We start from the raw sequence: 21,032 nt of genomic DNA on the forward strand, positions 1-21,032 counted from the left end.
GGAGACCTTCCATGGGAAACAGAAGCCCAAAAGGATATATTTGTCCAGGTATAAGAACTAGGATTTAGACTTTTTTGCAAGTCAGCTCTGCTGAACTAGATAACAAGATAATTACACACTGTAACAACTATGCAAACTGTTTAATAATCCACTCCTGTCAGTGCATTCTTGGGGCAATCTTTCAGTCCAAAGGTAGTGGTTACTTCCTGTACCCCTTGTAAGTTCTTTAAATTTAAAATTGTCTCAGCCTCTGCCTTTAGGTCAGAAGAAGTCATGAGTTGTATGGCATGTATCTCTCATTGTAGTTGCTGATGAAAGTTAAATTGTCTCAGCCTTCATCAGCACCTCAACTGGGTAGGAGTGGGTATCATTGGAGCTGGCTCCATTTGTAGCTGATGTTATCTCTGTGGGATGAGTTCCCTTGGTTGGGAAAGGCTGATATAGACAGTACAGTACTAAGCTTGATGGACCAGTAGTCTGCTGAGTGGAAAGATGTTGCCCATATTCCTAGAACAGTAGATAAACGGTTCTAGGCGGAAGTAAAATCTGACTCTGTATCAGACACCTTCTTGTTGTCATACAGTATGTGGAATTAGTAGTGTATCAGGCTAGGGCCAGAATAGATCTATTTTCAGTAAAGCCACTTTATTTTAAAAGTCCCTTTTAAATCATTGATTTAATTTAAATTATGTCTTATTTTGAAATTTCTTATATTTCCCAACAAATGTGTGTACTCACCAGTTATTTTAACAAATAAAACATTGATTTGCAAGTAAATACAGTGTCTGTACCATCTACAGGAATAATCTAGTGTTTTTGTTTTTTTCCAGTACATATTCATTATAGAGGCAAGAGAGAGATTTCTTTTGGCACTGTTGGTTATATATGCAGGATTATGAAGGGGGATCACTTATTTGGATAAGGTTAGTCCTGTCTTGCTGGGAAGTGAAGTGGGAAAAAAAGTTAATCTGGCTTGATCTAGTGCATGTTTATTTAGAAGTAGGTGTTCAAAATGTTCCATAAGCAGGCGCGGGTGGGTACCACAGGAAAATAATTTCTCTGTGAGACGGAAAATGAGTGCCAATGATGTTTGGTTAATAGTCATAAATATTCATAATTTGAGAAATGAATGTAGAATTTAGGTAACTGGAGCACAGGATCACTTGTATTGGTTCATATCCTGGCCCCCAGTGCGTGTGATTACCTGCTAGTTCATGGATCCAGTGGCAAGCACACAATAATAGATGCGGCCCTTTATTTGTTGTATTATTTGTAATCCACAAAGTATGATTCTATCTTATGGTAAAACTCAGAAATCAGCTCCACTGAGTTTAATTTGGCATAATTAGATATCAGTGTATATAGGTTTAATTTTAGATGTAAGAAATCTTCTGTTGTTTCATAGAAAGCATTTTTTCCATTTATCATATAGTGTAGTTTTAAGGGCCTTAATATATTTGTATTTCATTGGATTTTATTTTCATTATGTTGATTTTTTAAAATGAAGTGAGAATGAAAATGATAAAACAAATATTTTTTATTAAGGTTAATGCTTATACAATGTTTATGTAACCCCCTTAGGCAATGTCAACAATTAATCTGGTGCTATTTTCTACTACTGTATATGAAGATATTTTGACAACTTCATGAAGGTGTGCATTCATGATTCCTGTTTAAAAAATTAAGTTCCAGTAGTTGATGTTGTTGATACCCAGTGTAGTGTAGTCAGTAGAGTAACAGACTAGGATTCAGGAGGCCTGGGTTTGAATGCCCATTCAGCCAAGGAAACTCACTAGGCGTTTGGAATTGGTAACACCACTCCTTATCTCACTTGCCTTGAAAACCCTATTAGGGTCACAATAAGTTGGTTTCAACTTAAAGGCACATAATGGTAAATATTTTTTAACTTTCCTCATATATCTTAACATTGGCTTTAATTTTAACTCCCACACTTGAAATGCTGATATAACTAATAAGACCATTGCATTCCATTTTGAGCTTTAATATTTTTAATTCTTTGAAATGAAAGATGGAATTAAGGTTTTATAAATGGTAATACTTATTAAATTTACTATCACTCTGATGCTTGTAATTAATGACTAACTGCACATCAGTGCATGTCTACCCAGATGGTAGACCCAGTGAGTTCAGTGGGACTTAATCCTAGCTGAGTTTTATAGATTACACTTATGTCTTGTCTTGCACTGAGTATAAAGCAGCTTTACATGGCTTCCCATTTCAGCAATATACATGAGACTCATATGGGGTTGGTCAGGGTAAGAGAGAATGACTAACTCATGGGCACCTTGGGGGGCAGAATTTTCCCAGGACCTTGCAAACTCCAGTCCACTACCTAACCACTGCAGTGCATTGCTTCAGTTTGCAGAATAGCCCTCATTTACAAGATCTATTCCCAGGGCTTGAAAAATTTTAGAATGTCTCACCAGTCACTCAAAAATTTCACCAGTCAGCATGATCGGACTATAGCCTTGCAATTTATTGGGATTGGGAATCATTGATTTATACCCTCAGACTTGGGTTGCTTTATTACCTGCGTGTCTGTGGGGTCATGAAGCCTGTATTTTGAATGCCTTTCTTTTGAACATTTCCAGCAAAAATAAAACTGAAAGCAAAAGCATCTGGCCTCTTAAGGAGCCACGGTTCCCTCCCACCCCAGGATGTGTCCTCATTCAGTTGAAATTGAGAGCAGGGAATCTCGATATTCTCCAGCATGGGACTACTCTACATTCTCCTGCAGAGCTATAACTCTGTGTACTGCTCGAACTCTCTTCTCAAGAGAAGAGGGCAGTTTTCCTTTTGCAATGGGAGGGGGAGGGGAGGGTTGCAGGATTAGAGAGAAAGAGACAGGGAGGGGAAGGAGGCAGGCAGGGAGGGAGCTGTGACTCATTGAGCAGCATTTTTCACTTGTCACAGACGAGTGGATGAGTGCATTTTTCAAGTCCTGTCTATTCCATAGCTTCATTGCCAACTGTTCTCAAACCAAAATCAAGTAAATTTCCTTTAACTGAAGGCTTCCATCAGTGGGATTGGGAGGGGTGCAGTGTTCAGCAGTACCATGTTGCAACCAACAGAACTAGCTAAATCTGTTCTGAAGGATCCCCAGACCATCTGAAGCTGATTTTGATGACTATAAGTGACTAAAGGGCAAATAAGAATCTTTGACAATCTGTCTCCCTTTGTTACAGTGGGGTCTCTACTTAAGAACTTAATCCGTATTGGAAGGTGGTTCTCAAGTTGAAAAGTTCTTATGTTGAATCTGCATTTCCCATAGGAATGCATTGAAAACCATTTAATCCGTATCTGCTCTTTTCCGTCCATAGAAACTAACAGTGGAACCTCTACTTAAGAACTTAATCCGTTTTGGAATGGTGTTCTTAAGTTGAAACGTTCTTAAGTTGAAGCAAAATTTCCCATAGGAATGGACTGAAAACCAATTAATCCGTTCTAGCTGTTTTTTTGTTATGTAGAGGTGCGTTCATACATTGAAGCATTAGTTCCCATAGGAACTAATGCAAAGCTGGTTAATACGTACTCTACCACTAGGGGGAGAATTTTTTTTTAACCTAAGGTTAAAAAAAGAGCAGGAAAGGTTTTTTTTCCTGTTCTTATCTTGGATTTCTGTTCTCAAGTAGAAGCAAAATTTAGCAAATGGAGCTGTTCTTAAGTTGGATTGTTCTTAAGTAGGGACGTTCTTAAGTAGAGACCCCACTGTATTCCATTGATAGAAAAGTCCCTTGTGGAGGGAGACCAAGTGGATCTCCTTGATTTGACAAGCATATCGATATAAGAAATACATAGAAAAGATTTTTAAGCAAGAAAGTTATTTTGAATTACAGTAGTGTTTTATGCTATATATCTCTTAATGGAGGTATGGAATTTCAGTAATGCCTCTCTGCTACATGAAATTTGCAATAACATTTGTACTGAAACTTGTACAAATGTTAGTCAATTCTTAGATACCCCATTCTGTTTCTGCAGTTACTAATGGGAGCTCCCCCAAATTGGTAATAGGGTTTTTAAAAAAATACCTTGTATTGATTATAGAAATATTAAAAAATGTTTTGATTCCTTTGCTACTTGGTATTTAATGGTATGGGATTTTCTCCCCTGAAAGCTATTTCTTGTAAATTGAAATTTGCAAAGATACACAATCTGAAGTATAATGCAAAACGCATGTATGCGATGTTAGAAGGTGCTAGAAAATCTGGAAATGATGGGCTGTGTGTACTGTGGTGTGTAATTGTGTGTGTTACTTGAATGTAGTTTGAAGTAACTTTATACAGTATTCCTTGGCTTATACTATGGGTGTATTTTTAATTATAAACACAAATGTTTTACTTCTAGCTGTGAATTCCATTGCAAGATTGCTTATAAGTTGCCAGAACAACCCATCTCCACAAATAGAGAAATGGGTGGAATCATTTCCAGATGGCGGGTAAGTAAATCTTCTCAATTAGAGATGCACATTTTTTATATTGCAAGTAGAACAGCATCTCAAATACTGTTTGTAAGAAATTTCCTGTCATACAGAACAAGGTGTAACAAATAGATCCATAGAATCACCATACCTCCTTAAACGCACTGTATGTGATTCAGAAAGTGAAACAGGGTCAGGCCTGGTTAGTATTTGGATGGGAGACCATCAGGGTATGCCATGGATCACCACGTATGAAAAGAATCCTGTCTGAAACCACAGAGAGCTGCTGACAGTCAGAGTTGACAATGTTAGGCTAGATATAGCAATGGCCTGACTTGGTCTAAGGCAGCTTTCTATCTTTTTTTTTTTTACAAGAGCAGTATCAGTGCAGTGACTCCCAACTTGGATGGTATCTGGCTCAGACACAAAGTAAGAGACTGGAATCTTTAGATTATAGAATGTATTTTCATAAATCACACAGAAGGCCCAGATTAGCCATGTCTTCATAAACAGTGGCCAGATCAGTGGGTTTATTTGTATTTTATCCTCTCCTGGATTGCATTCAACTCTACTGGAGGGAAAGGCTCTGGGCCAACATTCTAGAAAAGCAGGTTGTAAACAGCTAAGCACATCTAGAAAAAAGTATTTGCTGATGTGAAATGTGCAGAACGGTTGGTATGCTAATTTTATGACATCTAAAATTTATCCTCTGGAGCAGCATAGTTTGTTTATTCATGAAATACTTATATTTTTGGGGTGATATTTTTTGCTATTTTTCATTACTGAAAAAAGTTAGCTAGAGCTTGTGGTAGTTGAAATTTACACTGTCTAGAGGAGCCATACTATCTAGAGCAAATTATCTCAAACTAATATGAAAGAAATATAGGCTGAATCATGATTGTATATGTCGCATAATGAACCTTATAAGTTAATGTGTGAAGAATTGTTTCTAGTCTGTGTCCCCACTTCAAATGTGCCAAGGTTCCCAGAGAACCATATGGCCCCTGATGAGAATGGCTGATCTAGACAAGTCAGTGCTTAACAGTGTTTTGAGTACATCATATTAATTATTTTTGTGAGAACCCTGTAAGATAGATCAATGGTATTTCTCCATCTTTACATATCAATGTTAGGAGCTGAATTTTAGAACATAAGTGACTTTGTATCTGCCACCTCACCATACCATTTTAGCTAAACATAGTCAATGAAATCTTACGGAAAGCAATTAATGTAAATTAATTGCAGTTGATGGTTTCTTCCATTTGCTTTAGTGACTCTTAGTAGGAATAATTTTGACTGAATCCTTTACATTGGAGTGGGCAATTTGTTATCCCTCTAGATCAGCGGTCCCCAACCTTTTTGGGACTGCGGACCGGCTGAGCCCCTGAGGAAGGCAGGGCAAACACACACCCCACGCGGGTGTGAGTGTGCTCTCAGGTGCTCTCTCTCATGGGCAAATGCACGAAGCGGTGAGGGAGTGCTGATGTGCCCGCCAGTGTGAGCGCTCTCTCGCCCCTTCGTGCATGTGCAGGAGTGTCTGCAAACACGCCTGCGCACCCACCCCTTTGCACGGGCACTTGGGTGCATGCGTGAAGGGGTGGGGGAGGGCTCACGCCGGTGCTGGCAGCTGTGGGGAGGGGAGTGCATGCGGGGGGGCAGGAGGTCTGTCTCCGTGGCCTGGTCCGGCTCAGGCCACGGACCGGGGGTTGCTGACCTCTGCTCTAGATGTTGTTGGCTTGCAAGTCCCATCAGTCTCACCCAATAGAGCCTGTTGTAAGGGATTGTCAGAGTTGTCTTAAATATCAGTTAGGGCTAGAGGTTCCCCATTTCTGCTGTATGTATTCCCTTGAATTATGTATAACTTAGTGTTATTGGTTCAAAGTAATGAATATTCTAGTAAAGTAATGATTATGCTGTGAAAGGTAGCCTGTTTCTCTGTTCACTTTGGTGAAAGCTGTGCGTGTCTTGGTTAAAATACTTGTGGTTCCTGATGAAATGCTGTCTGAGCTTTGAGAAGTATAAACAACATGTGGCAGTTCACTTTTATACTTAGACCTAATGCATTATCCTTATTGATCCTCTTGAGCAATAGTGTTAGGATTTACATTTGTTTGTGTTGAGGATGCCTAGTTTCCTTCCCCATGTGAACAAGTTTCATAATTCACAGCACAGAATCTGGAAAAGACCCACTACTTAAACAGGGTCCTTTCATACATGATTGAAAAAGATGTATGCGGATACAAGGGACCTTGGGAAGTGGAAGTTAATACTGTATTGTGAAGTGTGAGAATTTGTACATCAGGTACTTTTTGAAATTTCATCATGTACATGTCATATACTTTCTCTGACCTTGCTTAGAGTAATTTGCATGATGCTATTGATATTTTATTCACATACTAACTCTGAGATGAAGGCTGGAGCAAGATACTGGCTTACTGAGATCCATGTGGAAAATTGTGTTTGGATTGGGATTTGGACCCTAGTCCATGTGACCTAGATTGTCTGTCCACTGATTTGATTGTCATATTGAAGGAAGTTCTCATGTAATGCATTGCTTTTACTGGTTTGAAGTAATAAGTGTTCACCACTCTTCACTTTTACATGCATTACCAGAGCAGTCATACAGAGAATGGGAAGGAAGATGTTTTAATAACGATGACAGCAATAACAATCTTAGAACTGGAAGGGATAAAACAACAGAATAGTGGTGGGAGAACTGTTGCAGCTCTTGTTTTCACTGTATAAAGGCTGCCTTTGAATAAACATAAACCACACTGCAAAGTTTGAATCTTTTGCCTTAATTTAAGTGAAACTATAGAAAATACTTAAAGAGTTCTTTGGATGATTATTAAAATTTAAACTCTCATTTATAAACTTACTTTTTGTTTCTTTTTCCACTTTCGTTCAGCTTTCCAAAAGCTAATTATTTTACTTTTAATTTATGTTTTTAATTTTCTGCTGAACTTCATTTGTTAAATTGCCAGTTTAAAAATCTTATAGTTTTAGATCACACAATCATGCTATTGCTCTGCTAAGAACACATGGAGGTTGCTTTAGTTTGAGAAGCTTTTTGGCTTAGAATTAGATGACTCAACTGTAATATTTCTGTTTTCAGGGATCTGCTGTTTTCATTCCCTGCAAAACAGATCTGCAAGATCCATGCTTTCCCCAAAGTGTGGCATCTGATACTACCTATAGACTGGTATTGGTAGTATTCTACTCTAAAACTGCTTTTCCACATCTGCAAATTGTAACATTCTCCATTATGTTGCCTTGTTTCCTTCTCTGATTCATTCAGGGAGTTGTTATCATGGAAAATTGGTGGCATGTGTTTCAGACGTGCCTGTGCTTTTTGTCACGTGAGTGATGGAGGAAGTAGGATTTATATTTAGTTTTTGGCATTATGTTGTGAATAACCTAGTTCTTAAGGGCAAATTTTTATAACACATTCTCTTTCCTTATAAGCAGGCAAAGCCTTCCACAATAGAAATATTGGAAAAAATTGATAAGGTAAGGTTGATTTTATTAGTTGTACTGTGAGCTAAATCTAAGGATCTCATATTCTTTTCAAGCATTCACACAGTTATAGTTTGAGTTGCCTGTTGTTCATTACACAATGCATTTTGTGGCATGTCTGGTGTTTAAAATGTTTTCATGATTGTAGATTACCACAAACAAAAGTATGTCTGCTCTTAGTATGTGAGACACATACTACAGTGGTGCCTCACAAGACTAATTTAATTCGTTCCATGGTTAATGTTGTCTTGAGAAAAATTCATCTTGCGAAATGGGTTTTCTCATAGGAATACATTGCAATCTAATTAATGCATTCCTATGAGCAAAAAAAGTCAGAACAAAGGCAAATTTGGTTTACAAAGGGTTTATTAAGTGCTCTTTAAAGCCGTACATATTGTGCAGAAAAAAATTCAATCAAAAAACATCATAGAAAAACATTTAAAAATCAGCAAACATGAGGCAGGAACAAAAAAATGGAAAATATTCGTCTTGCGAAGCACGGCCATAGGAACATTTGTCTTGCAAGTCATCAACCCCATTGCCAAAACCATCTGTCTTGCCAGTTTTTTGTCCTGCGAGCCATTTGTCTTGCGAGGCACCACTGTCCTCCTAGCCACTAAAATACGTTTTAAGTGCTCTGAACACACACAGAGTGCTTCACCCTTTTTACCCAGCAAGAGAAAGTCTATTCTGCCCACAGAGAGCTGGCTTGTTAGATGGATTTAATATCTGAAAAAAAGTTGGAACCATTCCTCGTCATGTGCTGCTGGTATTCACATGTAACTAATTGAAAGAACCAATAGTGGAAGAACACTTTTTTGTTCTTTTATTCATTAGCCTTTTCTCTCTCTGGTATGGAATGAGGGAGAGGGAGAAAGAAAGCCATAAGTGGCTGAGGTTGAGGAGTGATAGAAGGGTACAGAGGCAGAAGAAGCTGAAGGAAGTGAAATGGACGTTTGAATTTGTTCTCCTCCCTTTGTCCAGCCAGTCAGTTTACACAGCAGATGTTCTTTTTTCTTTTTATTTCTTTATTTTTTAAAAATTCTACATGCAGTGGAATGAAGTGGCAGGCATCCAGCTGGGAGAGTAGTTTCAGGCTGAGGGGCTCAAGGCTGGAAAGGAAAATTTCCTCTAGCAAGCAGTTTGCAGATGGAGAAGTAGAGAAACTGAAAGACAATGCTGAATACAACCAGAAGGATTGGAAATAAGATAGCCATTTTCCTCTCTGCTCCCCAATCAGATGCATAATTATTCTTGGGAGAGGAGAGGGAAGAAACTGTTGCCAATGAAATTGAAAATCAGGGGAGGGATTTGTTTTTGCCGCGCTGTCTATCCACTCAGGGATGTGGTGGTGCTGTGGGTTAAACCGCAGAAGCCTCTGGGCTGCAGGGTTGGAAGACCAGCAGTCGTAAGATCGAATCCACATGACTGAATGAGCTCCCATCGCTTGTCCCAGCTCCTGCCAACCTAGCAGTTCAAAAGCATGTAAAAATGCAAGTAGATAAATAGGTACCACCTCGTTGGGAAGGTAAACAGTGTTCTGTGTCTAGTTGTGCTGGCCATGTGACCACATGGAAGCTGTCTAAGGACAAACACCAGCTCTATGGCTTGGAAACGGGGATGAGTACCGCCCCCTAGAGTCGGACATGACTGGACTGAAAATGTCAAGGGGAACGTTTACCCTTACCTTTACCTATCCACTCTTATGTGTTTTTTATGACCTAATTTCAGTGCTGTAATGTATTCTCTTGAGAATTCTTGGTCCTCAGGATCAATTTTTTTCCCTTGGACTGTTGGCATGTTAGATCTGTCTAAGACCTTCCCCCAAAGATAACTAGTAATTTGTGAGTCTAGTGGTGCAATTAAAGGTAAAAACTAGAACTGAGGTTCCATTACATTCAAAGAATATTGTTCCAAAGAAATACCGTATTTGCCGACGTATAAGGCGACTGGGCGTATAAGACGACCCCCCAACATTTCCACTCAAAATGTAGAGTTTGTTATATACTTGCTGTATAAGACTACCCCCTCTTCCGCATGTGTGATTCTGTTTTGGCTGCATCATGGGGAGAGTTCGTTTTGCCGCTTTTAGTTCCTTTCGCTGGGAGAGAGCGAGGGTTTGCTGGAAGAAGGACAGCAGAGAGGCGGCAGCCATTTTGAGAGGCAGCAGCTATGTGGTCGCATCTAAAAATGACTGCCGCCTCTCTGCTGGTTCCCGACAGTCAGCTGTTCGGTGCTAGAGTCAGGCTGTTCCCAGGCTACCAAGGAGGGGCGGGCTAGGTCAACTCGGTCTTACTACCAGGTAAGTGACTTCACTGGGAGAGAGGGAGGGTTTGCTGGAAGTGCACCCGGCATATAAGACAACCCCCCCCCTTGGAGACATGTTTTTCAGGGCCAAAAAGTCATCTTGTACGCCGGCAAACACAGTATAACAAGGATCAGGCTTGTTAGAGGAGGGAATGAAAAATATTAAATGATTGTACACACTTGATTAGTCAAAAACAGTTGAATGCATAATGATTCCACAAATTAAACTGTGTTTCTAACTGTGCACATTTTATTAGCTTTCCTGTCCTGGTTTCTGTTATTGTTTCAGATGTATTGATGTTATTCTGAATAGGAGATTACTTTCCTGTGCAAGGCCACTCATTTTCAGAATAGGATTGAAGTACCAGTGAAACTGTGTGTGGTGGTCACCTTCCATATCAATTCCTCTGACAGATGCTTTTGCACAGGATTCTTTATTGCTTCCCTGTCCCTGCCTGCTTAACACTCTGTGGAGAGTTCTTGTATGAGAGCTGCTTGTGTGTCTTTCTGCATACAAGGCATGGAGCCAATTGTGCCTTTAAGTTGAATGTAACAAGTATTTGAAGTATATTCGGTGGGCTGAAATCCTGTTGCTTAGCATAGTAAGTTACAACTTGAGTAGAACATTTTAATCAATGGGACCTATGGAGGAGCTGACTCACTAAATTCCCACTGATTGAATGGACCTACTCTATTTGTGACCGACTGTATTAAGCAACAGAATTTCAGCCCGTATATGGCTTTTAAAAATGTTTTTGAATAAATGCATCACAAGGATAAGTGCTGTTAACATACTTCAGTTTTAACAACTCAATGTATTGTTGTCATTTTTAATTTACAGGATATCCAGGCACTAGAAGAATTTCGAGAGAAAAATCAGAGGCAACAGAAATTATGGGTCGGACGGTTTCTTCTCTACTCTTCTGTGCTCTACCTTTTCACATGCCTAGTTATCTATTTTTGGTACCTTCCTGATGATTGGACTGCGAGGTTCGTTATGACACTCCCACTTTTTGCATTTCCACTGATGTAAGTAAAACATGCATTTTTCATGACTTTCATAACTTTTTGGAGGTGCAGTGTAGAATGACTTATAGTAGATTAGGTAGGTGAGTATTTTACATTTTCAGAGTTGCCACTGTTTATAGGGTTTTTAAAAAATGTTGTGGCAGATTGCCTCTTGATGCAAGAACTGCCCTGCTGAATCAACCTAAAGGCCTATATATATAGTGTGGCAAATCTCCTTAGGTCATTAAAGCAAAAACCTGCCTTGCTAGTTAAATGTACTGTTTCCCAGCAGGTGGTAATTCAAAGCTATGCTTTCTCTAATCTTGACCACTGTATATCCTTTGTGACTAGTAGCCTTGTCTTCATGAGTTTGTCTACTGGCCTTAAAAGCTGGGCATGCTGGTGACAACCATTACCTCTTGCTGTAGAGAATTCCGCGGTTTTAGTCATGGACAAGGTGAAAAACTACTTGTTTTTATTTGTCCTGAATCTCTCACCATTCCACTTCATTGGATGATGCTGGAATTGGTATTATGAGAAAGGAAGAGGGAGAGAGAGAGAGGAAGAAATTCCCTCCCCACTTTGTCTACACAGGACATAATATCATGTACCTTTATTGTGTCTTTCCTTTACTTGATTTTTCTGTAAACTAAAAAACCCTGGTTGTTGTAATTGTTCTCTGTAGGGGTGTTGTGTCAACTCTCCTCAGGTTTGCTTGTCCCTGCATCTTCTAAAACTTTTATGAACTTATTTGAGCAGAAGTGACTAGAACTGTGTGCAACATTCACGCCATATTCACCATATCATAGACTTGCATATTTCTGTGAAACAAATAAATAGCCTCCTTGGATTTGTTGGGAGGAAAATACAGGGTTTTTTTTAATGGAAGATACAATTTGCTACAAGGCTATGGTCAAGAGGCCAGACATTACCCTTGGATTGTTTTTGTGAGGCCCTCAGCACCCCCTATAATCTGTCACATTGTGTTTGTGTGCCTGGTCACCACAGCTGAGGCACAGCTGGAGGAGAAACTCAAAGAGAGTCTGTCAGGCAGGCTACTGTGCACATGCATGAGTTCATTGAGTCCATTGGACTCAAGCTGTAGACTGTTCCTACCGTTGTTGTCATCTGTGCTTTGGTCTCTTGAGAGTGCGACTGCAAGTCTCTCTTGACTTTCTGTATCTTGTAGCAGTCTGATTGCAGTGAAAGAAACCTTGCTTGAAAATTGTGGGCCATTGAGTAGTAAATTCCACAAACTGTGAAAGCGGCAGGAGATGGCAGAAATTGGAATGGCTGGTGAGACATATCAATGTGCAGAAGCATGGTTGAAGAAGAAAAAAGTTCACTGCAAAACAATGGATCCACAGCAAGATTGAGTACCCCTTCTCTTTGTATTGTGTGTGAAAAGTGAATGGGAAACAGTTGTCCATGCAAGCTATCAAAGTAGAAGGTGGAGAAACATAATAGTACAGTATCCACTTTTAGCTCTGCCCACTGCTGCTGACATGTAACCTCCACTATCCTTTCCCCAAAGATAATATACCCCTTAACTCTAAAAGTTTATCTAGCCTGCTTTAACACTTTTCTGGTATAGTTATTATTCTGCTATATCTTAAAAATACTTCAATGTGTTTTGGAATTATCAATTTCTAAAAGGTGAAACTAAACCACAAGAATGAATTGGAAGCTCTTAATTGGACAGTGTAAAAGAAGACTAAGATCATGATCACTGGTCCCATCACCTCCTGGCAAATAGAAGGGGAAGATATGGAGGCACTGACAGATTTTACTTTCTTGGACTCTATGATTACTGCAGATGGAGACAGCAGCCACGAAATTAAAAGACACCTCCTTCTTGGGAGGAAAGCGATGACAAACCTCAACAGCATCTTAAAAAGCAGAGACATCACCTTGCTGACAAAGGTCCACATAGTCAATGCTATGGTTTTCCAGTAGTGATGTATGGAAGTGAGAGCTGGACCATAAAGAAGGCTGACTGCCGAAGAATTGATGCTTTTGAGTTGTGGTGCTGTAGGAGATTTTTGAGAGTCCCCTAGACTGCAAGGAGAACAAACCTATCCATTTTAAAGGAAATCAACCCTGAGTGCCCACTGGAAGGACAGATCCTGAAGCTGAGGCTCCAGTACTTTGGCCTTCTCATGAGAAGAGAAGACTCCCTGGAAAAGACCCTGATGTTGGGAAAGTGTGAAGGCAAGAGGAGAAGGGGACAACAGAGGACGAGATGGCTGGACAGTGTCATCAAAGCCACCAACATGAATTTGACCAAACTCCAGGAGGCAGTGGAAGACAGGAGGGCCTGGCGTGCTCTGGTCCATGGGGTCACAAAGAGTCGGACACGACTTAATGACTAAACAACAACAAAAGAAGATTTCTAAAGTGGAAGTTAATTATCTTGGGTTTTGATTGACTTTAAGTCTATTCAGTGCAAGGTGAAACATTAAGACACTGTGAAAGCTGGTCGGAATACTTTCTGAATCACAATGTCTCACCTATTGGAAGGGTTGGGTCTAATGATCCCATTCCGCTGATGAAACTCATTTGGTAGCAGGTATGGGAAGATGTCTGTCTCCACCCTCTTGCTTCCATGTGTGCTCAGGATGTATTCCAGAGATCTAGGAATTCATAGAACAGGTTTTTGGGTACTGTGAGGCTGCAGAGTATGGAGAGACAGGAAAGGTCTGATAGTAGTTGTCCACCAGTCTGGTATTAGATTAAATTCTCAGTATTTGTTATAGTACATTGTAGTTAAATGCTGGATACTGAAGCTGATAAGGTATGGTAGGCTGCAGGAAATTAATGGGTTCATAAATACATTTAGAGCATATGTTTGTCTTTGTATTACTGGTCTATTTGTAGTTTTTGTCCTATTTTCATTGTTTGCTGATGGCTTTTTTGTTGTTGTTTGGTTTTTCAAAATTATGTGCTGTTTATATATTTTGTTTTTTATTTAAATTTTTTCATTTATCTGTACATCTCCAAGAAATATGTGATTATTATACGATCTATAATGTAATAAATAAAAATAACAATAAATGTTAGAGCTAAGGCAGTTCTTTATTGGGCAAAAATTACTGGGCTGGCTCTTTAGTGAAGGGCAGAGTTTTTTTAATCTGGTATTTGCATCTTGGAGTACCATTCAACATCTACATGCCCAAATTGTTTCCTATCTTTCTTTGCCAGAAATAGATTCTTCAGAGATGGCAGAGGAAAGGGGACACCAAAAAATGACATGTGGAAGTGGACTGCTTATCATGCATGGTAGTTGGATAAGTGTAAGCTCTTAGAAGCTGGATTGGCCTCAGGATCATGTAGAGGGGATTGGATGATGTCACGGGAGACACTGTCTCACTGGCCTTACTTTCCTTTTCTCCATCATTTTCTTTCCCCCTCTTTCTGTATGAAGAGCGCTTGTGCTATCTTCAGCATTTGATACCTGTACTATTTCTCCCCACTTGCACTTGCATTCCTAGTGGGAAATGTAAGCATGGTGTTGGGGTATCCAGTGCTCGAGATGGCAGCAGGGTTCCTTTGTCTTCAACTTGCTGTCTCATTTTGGAAGGTGTGATGTGCATGGGGACAGAATGGCAGTTAGAAATGGAAGAAGATCTTCCCTAAACCCCTTGTTTGTTAAGTGTTGACCCTTCTTGGTCCAGATGTTTTCCTCACCTGTTCCACACTTTTCCAGTCAGTGCCAGTTCCTCTCTTCTTCCCCAGTACCTCAAATGCTTGTTTCCTGGCAAAAGCATAGAAGAATGGAAATTGAATGTCATTGTTAAATGAAGGTACTATTTGTGCTCTCACTGTTGATGAGCTATCCATAAAGAATTGGGAGCATGTTCAGGACTGGTGCCGAACAGCAACCTTATATATCTTGAGTTTGTGTCTTCCATTTATCCAAAACAAAAGGGAAGGGGAAAGAGCTGTGGCAGCTAAATGGAGCAGGGCTGTGTAAAAGTGTGGTCCTTCAGAGGGGGTAGGAGAAGGTAATCTAGTTGGTGGCCATGTTAGTTTGTTGTGCTACAGACTAACATGTCCACTGGGTTCTAACACAAGAGGAACTGGAAATCTAGTAGCACTTCTAAAGCTAACTACTGTAGTTTTATTTTTCATAAGTTTCTTCCGAAGTGGGGTTGGACATATGAAGCTTGTGGAAAATGAAAACTAGTTCATGTTAAAGGTACTATGAGGTTTCTGGTTTTCAGATATTGTAGGACTACATCTTCCAGCATTGCTCAATATTGGCTATGCTGTCTAGGACTGATGAAGTTGCAATAGAACAACATCTGGAGGTCCATACATTCCCCACTTTTGCTTTACAGAGAAGCAGCAGAAGCATGCTGGCAGGGCCCTGGGAAACTGTACAGAGGTTACTTAGGAATAGTTTTATACACCTTGGTTATCTTTGGTTAAAGTTAAATGGGGAGCTTAGGTTCTGTTTTCTCAATGACAGCATATGCGAAAATGATTAATTATAGTTTTCCTCTTCACAATTGGATAAGTCAGTTTGAAGGAAGTATCATTGTTCAAGTTACTTGTTCCAGTCAGTGGTATGGGGGGGGGGGTTGGCCCTAGCCGCGAAGAATGGGGTCTGCAGCCTGGGGGTACACCTGGACCCAATGCTCACCATGGAAACGCAGGTGGCGTCGGTAGTCCGCACCGCCTTTTTCCACCTTTGGCGGATTGCCCAGCTGCAAACTTACCTAGACACGGGGGCGCTCACTACCTTAGTACATGCGCTCGTAATTTCTAGATTAGACTGCTGTAACGCGCTCTACATGGGGCTCCCTTTGAAGCTGATGCGGAAACTTCAGGTGGTGCAGAATGCGGCGGCCAGACTCCTTACTGGAGTGAGAAAAGACCAACATATCTCTCCTACTCTGGCCATGCTGCACTGGCTGCCCATCCGTTTCCACATTGACTTCAAAGTGTTAATGCTTACATATAAAGCCCTAAACGGTTTAGGACCTCGATACTTGGCGGAACGCTTACACCCAACTAGTTCTACCCGTGTCACCCATGCGAGCCAGGAGGTGAGGCTGAGGAGCCTGACGCCGAGGGAGGCCCGGAAGGAAAGAACTAGAAACCGGGCCTTCTCGGCGGTGGCTCCGCGCCTCTGGAATAACCTACCTCCGGAGATTCGCGCTGCACCCTCGCTGGGTACTTTTAAGAACCAACTAAAAACGTGGATGTATAGGCAGGCCTTCTCTTCCAGTTAATTCCTGTCCTCTTTTCTTTTTTATTCTTTTTCTCTTTATTTGATTTATTTTGTATTTTTCCCATCTTGCTGAATCATTTAATTAATTAATTGTTATAAATTTTTCTTGAACTTGTTATCCTTTATGTTGTAAGCTGCCTAGAGTGGTCGAAATGACTAGATAGGCGGGGTATAAATACAATAAATAAATAAATAAATAAGTATGTTTGCATTCATTATATCACTTTGGTGTTCAGTTGTGTTGCAAATATTTGATGCACAGTTTAACAATAAATGCAAGCCAGTGTGATTTATAAAAATCCTTCCTCCATATTTCTTCTCTCACCCCTTTTGTTTGGAGGCAGGCATGAATGGCAAGTCATTGTTGACCTGTGCTGCTTTTGATCAGAGGTGAATCAACACTGAATGTGTGCATAACCTGGCACTTGCTCCAGAGATTTTTCAGATGAAAGCAAAGTAAATAATATATTCGTTTACCAGTTTACAGTTGTTCGCTAGAGTCTTGCTATTTTGGGTCACTCTCCAATGATTCCGTAAAGTTATGATACTAGCAGAGTAAGTATGCTGGCTTCCAAGAATACAAATCTTGCCTAACTGGATGCATGCATTTAAATTGCTGTTTGAAGACTTGAGAAAATAAAGGCAATGTTAGATGGTGTCACTTTTTAAAATATAAAGTATTAAATAAGGTGATAATCCAGCAGACTTTCTCAAAACCCTAAAAATCTATGAATACTTTGAATTTTTGATGTCTAAATCTGCACACTAAAAGTGCATTTTATTTTTAAAACATGCTTGTGTGGTTTGCAGGTCACTTAAGCTTTTGAGTGTACAAAAATCACTAAGTGGAATATTTCTTTGATGCATCTCATGTGTGTTGTACAAATTCTTTTTTGCAATTTATACAATAAATTTGTTTCAAAGCGTGTATGACTTATCACAGACTTTCTGTCCTGTGTTGTTCATTCTGTGTTGTATTAGAGTCAAATCAAAGGAGTGTTTTGGAATGACTGAAAGGATATTTAAGCAAAAGATTATGCTGTTTTGTTCACAGTGGTACTGTGATGGAATTGATGTAGGTCAAATTTACAGTGAATGGTGGTCTGGCATTTGCTTCATGAGCACAACAGTTCAAAACAAATTTAATGTAATGCAACCAGCCTGCCAAAACATTTTTGCCTGTATTTCAGAAGATGATTATGTGATGTGCCAGTGATGGAAGAGGGTAAAAAGCCAGAGGTCACAATACTTAGAGTTTTGCATAAAACCTCCACCTAAGCTGTGGTGCTGTCCAGTTGCACTTACCAAGTAGATAATTACAGTGGAAGAATAACAGTAATGTTGAGTTTCCTCTTGCCTAGATTTTAATACTGGAAATTCTTTCTTCCCTCCCCCAGAGTTTGGTCTATAAGAACTCTCCTCATCTTCATCTTTTCTAAAAGAACTGAAAGGAACAGTAAGTATAATTTTCGATAGGTTTTCCCCCGCTGGATTATATAAATCTAAGCATGAAAATGTATGTTAACTTTGTGAACTTGTGTCAAACACCTTGTGGATGCAGGACCTTAGGGAAATATTTAACTGACTTCAGAAAATGTGCTCAGCCTTGTATTCAGCTATAAAATGGTAAATTATTATGAATTGATTGTGGAGATGAATGAATTATTTATACACACTTAAATGTGCCTGAAATCTGAACACTAAAGTGACTTCAGAATAAAGATTTAAATTTTCTATTACAAAGAAAGTTAAGTATAAATTATACCTCTTTCATACTTTAATTAAATACATAGTGTTTTAAATACTCTTATGTATTGTACCCAACATGGTTCTAAATGTTGCCACTAAGGAAGCATATATAAAAAATATATATAAGCATATATAAAAATATTTATAGCTATGAAGTATGGATTGTCAGTTGATAGCTGAGGTTTGTGGCATTCTAGAAGGTCCAGATTCCATCTCACCAGTTGCTTAATTGAGTTGCCAAACATTTACTTGCTTCCGGACAGTAATTAAAGAGTTGCTGCTGCAATTTTCAGAGATGTGTATACCCACTGGCTTAGTATGTCCATGTTCAAGAATCCCAGTAGAAACTCTTAACTGCCAACTCAAAGTGAGTGAACTTCATGCTGTTTTCCTTCTGCCTTTGTAACAAAGCAACAGGATTTCAGCCTATGTGCCTTCAGTATCTGGCAGTCTCAGTGTGTATTTCTCAGTTTATGCAGTGCAAAGACACAAGAGCAGGAGAATAATCTAACAAGCTGCATGGTTGATGTATGCTTCAATTATATCTGCTGTGATAGGACTAACCTAATGAATATGGATATTGGTTCTTGTAAGAGAGATATGGTGAGTCCAGCAGCTTTTAGAGGAAGCTGGTGTGAAATTCCTTTCAGGTAAACTGTTATTGGATGCTGCTTCAAATAGTGGAAAGGTCTCAGAAACCCTCTTCTGACATGATGCTTTTGTGCATGGTAGCAGCCCAACTGCAGGTGCTTCTAAAAGAACCATCCTGCCCATCTAGAAATGGGCATGAACTGCTCAGTGGATCTTGCTGGTTTGGATGATGGTCCAACATGTGTTCTGCAGTTCAGTGCCCCATCCCCTCTGGCAGGCGCCCACTCAGAGACAGCAGTCGGAGGAGGCAGGGCAAGGAAATTGGAGCGCTGCTTGTGAGTGGGTACCTGATGAAGAGAGTGGGACACCAAAACCATAGAACATTTGTTGGGCTGTTGTCTAAACTGGCATGAACTGCTAAACCAGAACGCCTCCTTCCAACGAGGTATGCCCTCCCTGTAAGATATTCCCAAGCCGGGCGGTTGAGAGTTCCTGACCCCAAGAGAGGCCTGAAAAGTGTCGACCAGAAATAGGGCCTTCTCAGCAGTTGCCGCACAACTGTGGAACAGTCTCCCACCTGAAATTTGCCTGGCCCCTTCATTGAGAACCTTTAAGAAATTATTAAAAATGTGGCTATTCAGACAGGCCTTCCTGGATTTTAAAACACCCTGGTTCTATAGTATTCTCAGTAACTAACAACCTACCTACCACCATGCTATTATTTTATTTTACTTTATTATGCTTTTATTATCTGGTTTTAGTGTAATTCATTTAGTTCCTTTTATATTTTGTTTGCCATTGCTGATTATTGTTATGTTACTGTTTTACCCTGTTTTGTAAACTGCCCAGAGTGGCCTTGGCAGCCAGATGGGCGGTATAAAAATCAATCAGTCAATCAATCAGTCAATCAATCAATCAATTAATCAATCAATCAAACAAACAAACTACCAAACAAACAGACAAAAACACACACACACACACACACATATACATACATACATACATACATGCATGCATACATACATACATACATACATACATATGTATACATTTATACATTTATACATCTCTATACATACATTTATATAAACATCTCTACCCTACCTTTCTCCACCTAAAGTGGCTTACATCATTAAAAACACAATACTGAAAGCTAAAAGCATTAAATTCTTCAAATATTTAAAAATAATTAAATAAATACATTAAAATGTTAGGTAAAAGCATTACAAAATAATTTAAAAACAAGTCGTTAAGAGAAAGTCTGCTTGGAAAAGGCCTTCTCATTGCAGAAGGATTAACAAATTTAAGAGGTAATTGTCATCACTGGTGTTCTGGTGGATGACCTGTTCTGGGAAACAGAATTGGTGTGGCCCTGTTGGTTTCCTGGACTAATTAGAATATTTAGTACCACTGATGGTGGTATCTCTCTAGGTCTCCTTTTTACAGCCATACTGAGAGCATTGTTCTTTAATACCTCTAGTTCTTCTTGGACAGCACGTTCCAGAAGATAATATTTGGTAACAGTTGTTCCATCTCATAACTATGTATGAGGGGGTGCTTCTGGGGTCTGGATAATCTGCCATTCTTTTTTTACTTGTATGAAATTATTGATTGAGGTTAATATGCAACCGGTACTCATCTCTCTTCCCTTCTCTATTTTCTAATTGCAAAAAGGTAGTAACAGTCCTAAACCTGTGTCTCAAATTACTAACTGATTAGACGTGGAGGAAGTGAATAGGGAGAATTTCTTCTCTTTCTCTTGTAGTGCTAGAACCTGTGATCTTGAAGTAAAACTGATAGGTGGGAATTTCAGAACAGGTGAAAGGCAATGCTCTTTTCCACTTTTGCACTGAGCACACATCTGCACTTTGAAATTGACTGTCACAAGCAGAGTGGATAAAAATCAGTGATTTTTAAAATTCAGATTGGTTTTAACCATGATTTAAATTAAAAAAAATCTTTTTGTAAAATTTAAATTGTCAAAAAAAAAAGTTAAATCAAATCCACTCTGACCACAAGTCATGATAATTGCAACTGACATGGTCAGTCATAGAAGTTAAATTTATTAGTGGCAACTTGATACCATAGTGATATAGAGATTGTTCTACCTCATGGCTTCCTGTGGGCAAATAATTGCCCATTTCATAATAAGATGTTGAATTAAACTAGTCTAATCCAGTACAGCTC

The 21,032-nt window shown here is 39.4% G+C and overlaps 1 protein-coding gene across 5 annotated transcripts in view; it reads left to right on the forward strand.

Moving 5' to 3' along the window:
* LNPK (lunapark, ER junction formation factor) overlaps window positions 1-21,032 on the forward strand; it is a 60,893-nt gene that overhangs the window by 3,060 nt on the left and 36,801 nt on the right. Inside the window, exons 2-7 of one of the 5 annotated variants that reach the window (XM_072980425.2) lie at window positions 831-923; window positions 1,582-1,652; window positions 4,366-4,456; window positions 7,904-7,948; window positions 11,103-11,290; window positions 17,903-17,961. In XM_072980425.2, coding sequence (XP_072836526.2) covers window positions 4,430-4,456; window positions 7,904-7,948; window positions 11,103-11,290; window positions 17,903-17,961 — 319 coding nt within the window. In that variant the 5' untranslated portion in view covers window positions 831-923; window positions 1,582-1,652; window positions 4,366-4,429. The remainder of the gene's footprint in view (window positions 1-830; window positions 924-1,581; window positions 1,653-4,365; window positions 4,457-7,903; window positions 7,949-11,102; window positions 11,291-17,902; window positions 17,962-21,032) is intronic. The other 4 variants (XM_072980440.2, XM_072980428.2, XM_020805159.3 and 1 more) reach the window with 4 other exon arrangements.

Source organism: Pogona vitticeps, chromosome 1, assembly GCF_051106095.1.
Source record: "Pogona vitticeps strain Pit_001003342236 chromosome 1, PviZW2.1, whole genome shotgun sequence".
In the NCBI taxonomy this organism is placed as follows: Eukaryota; Metazoa; Chordata; class Lepidosauria; order Squamata; family Agamidae; genus Pogona; species Pogona vitticeps.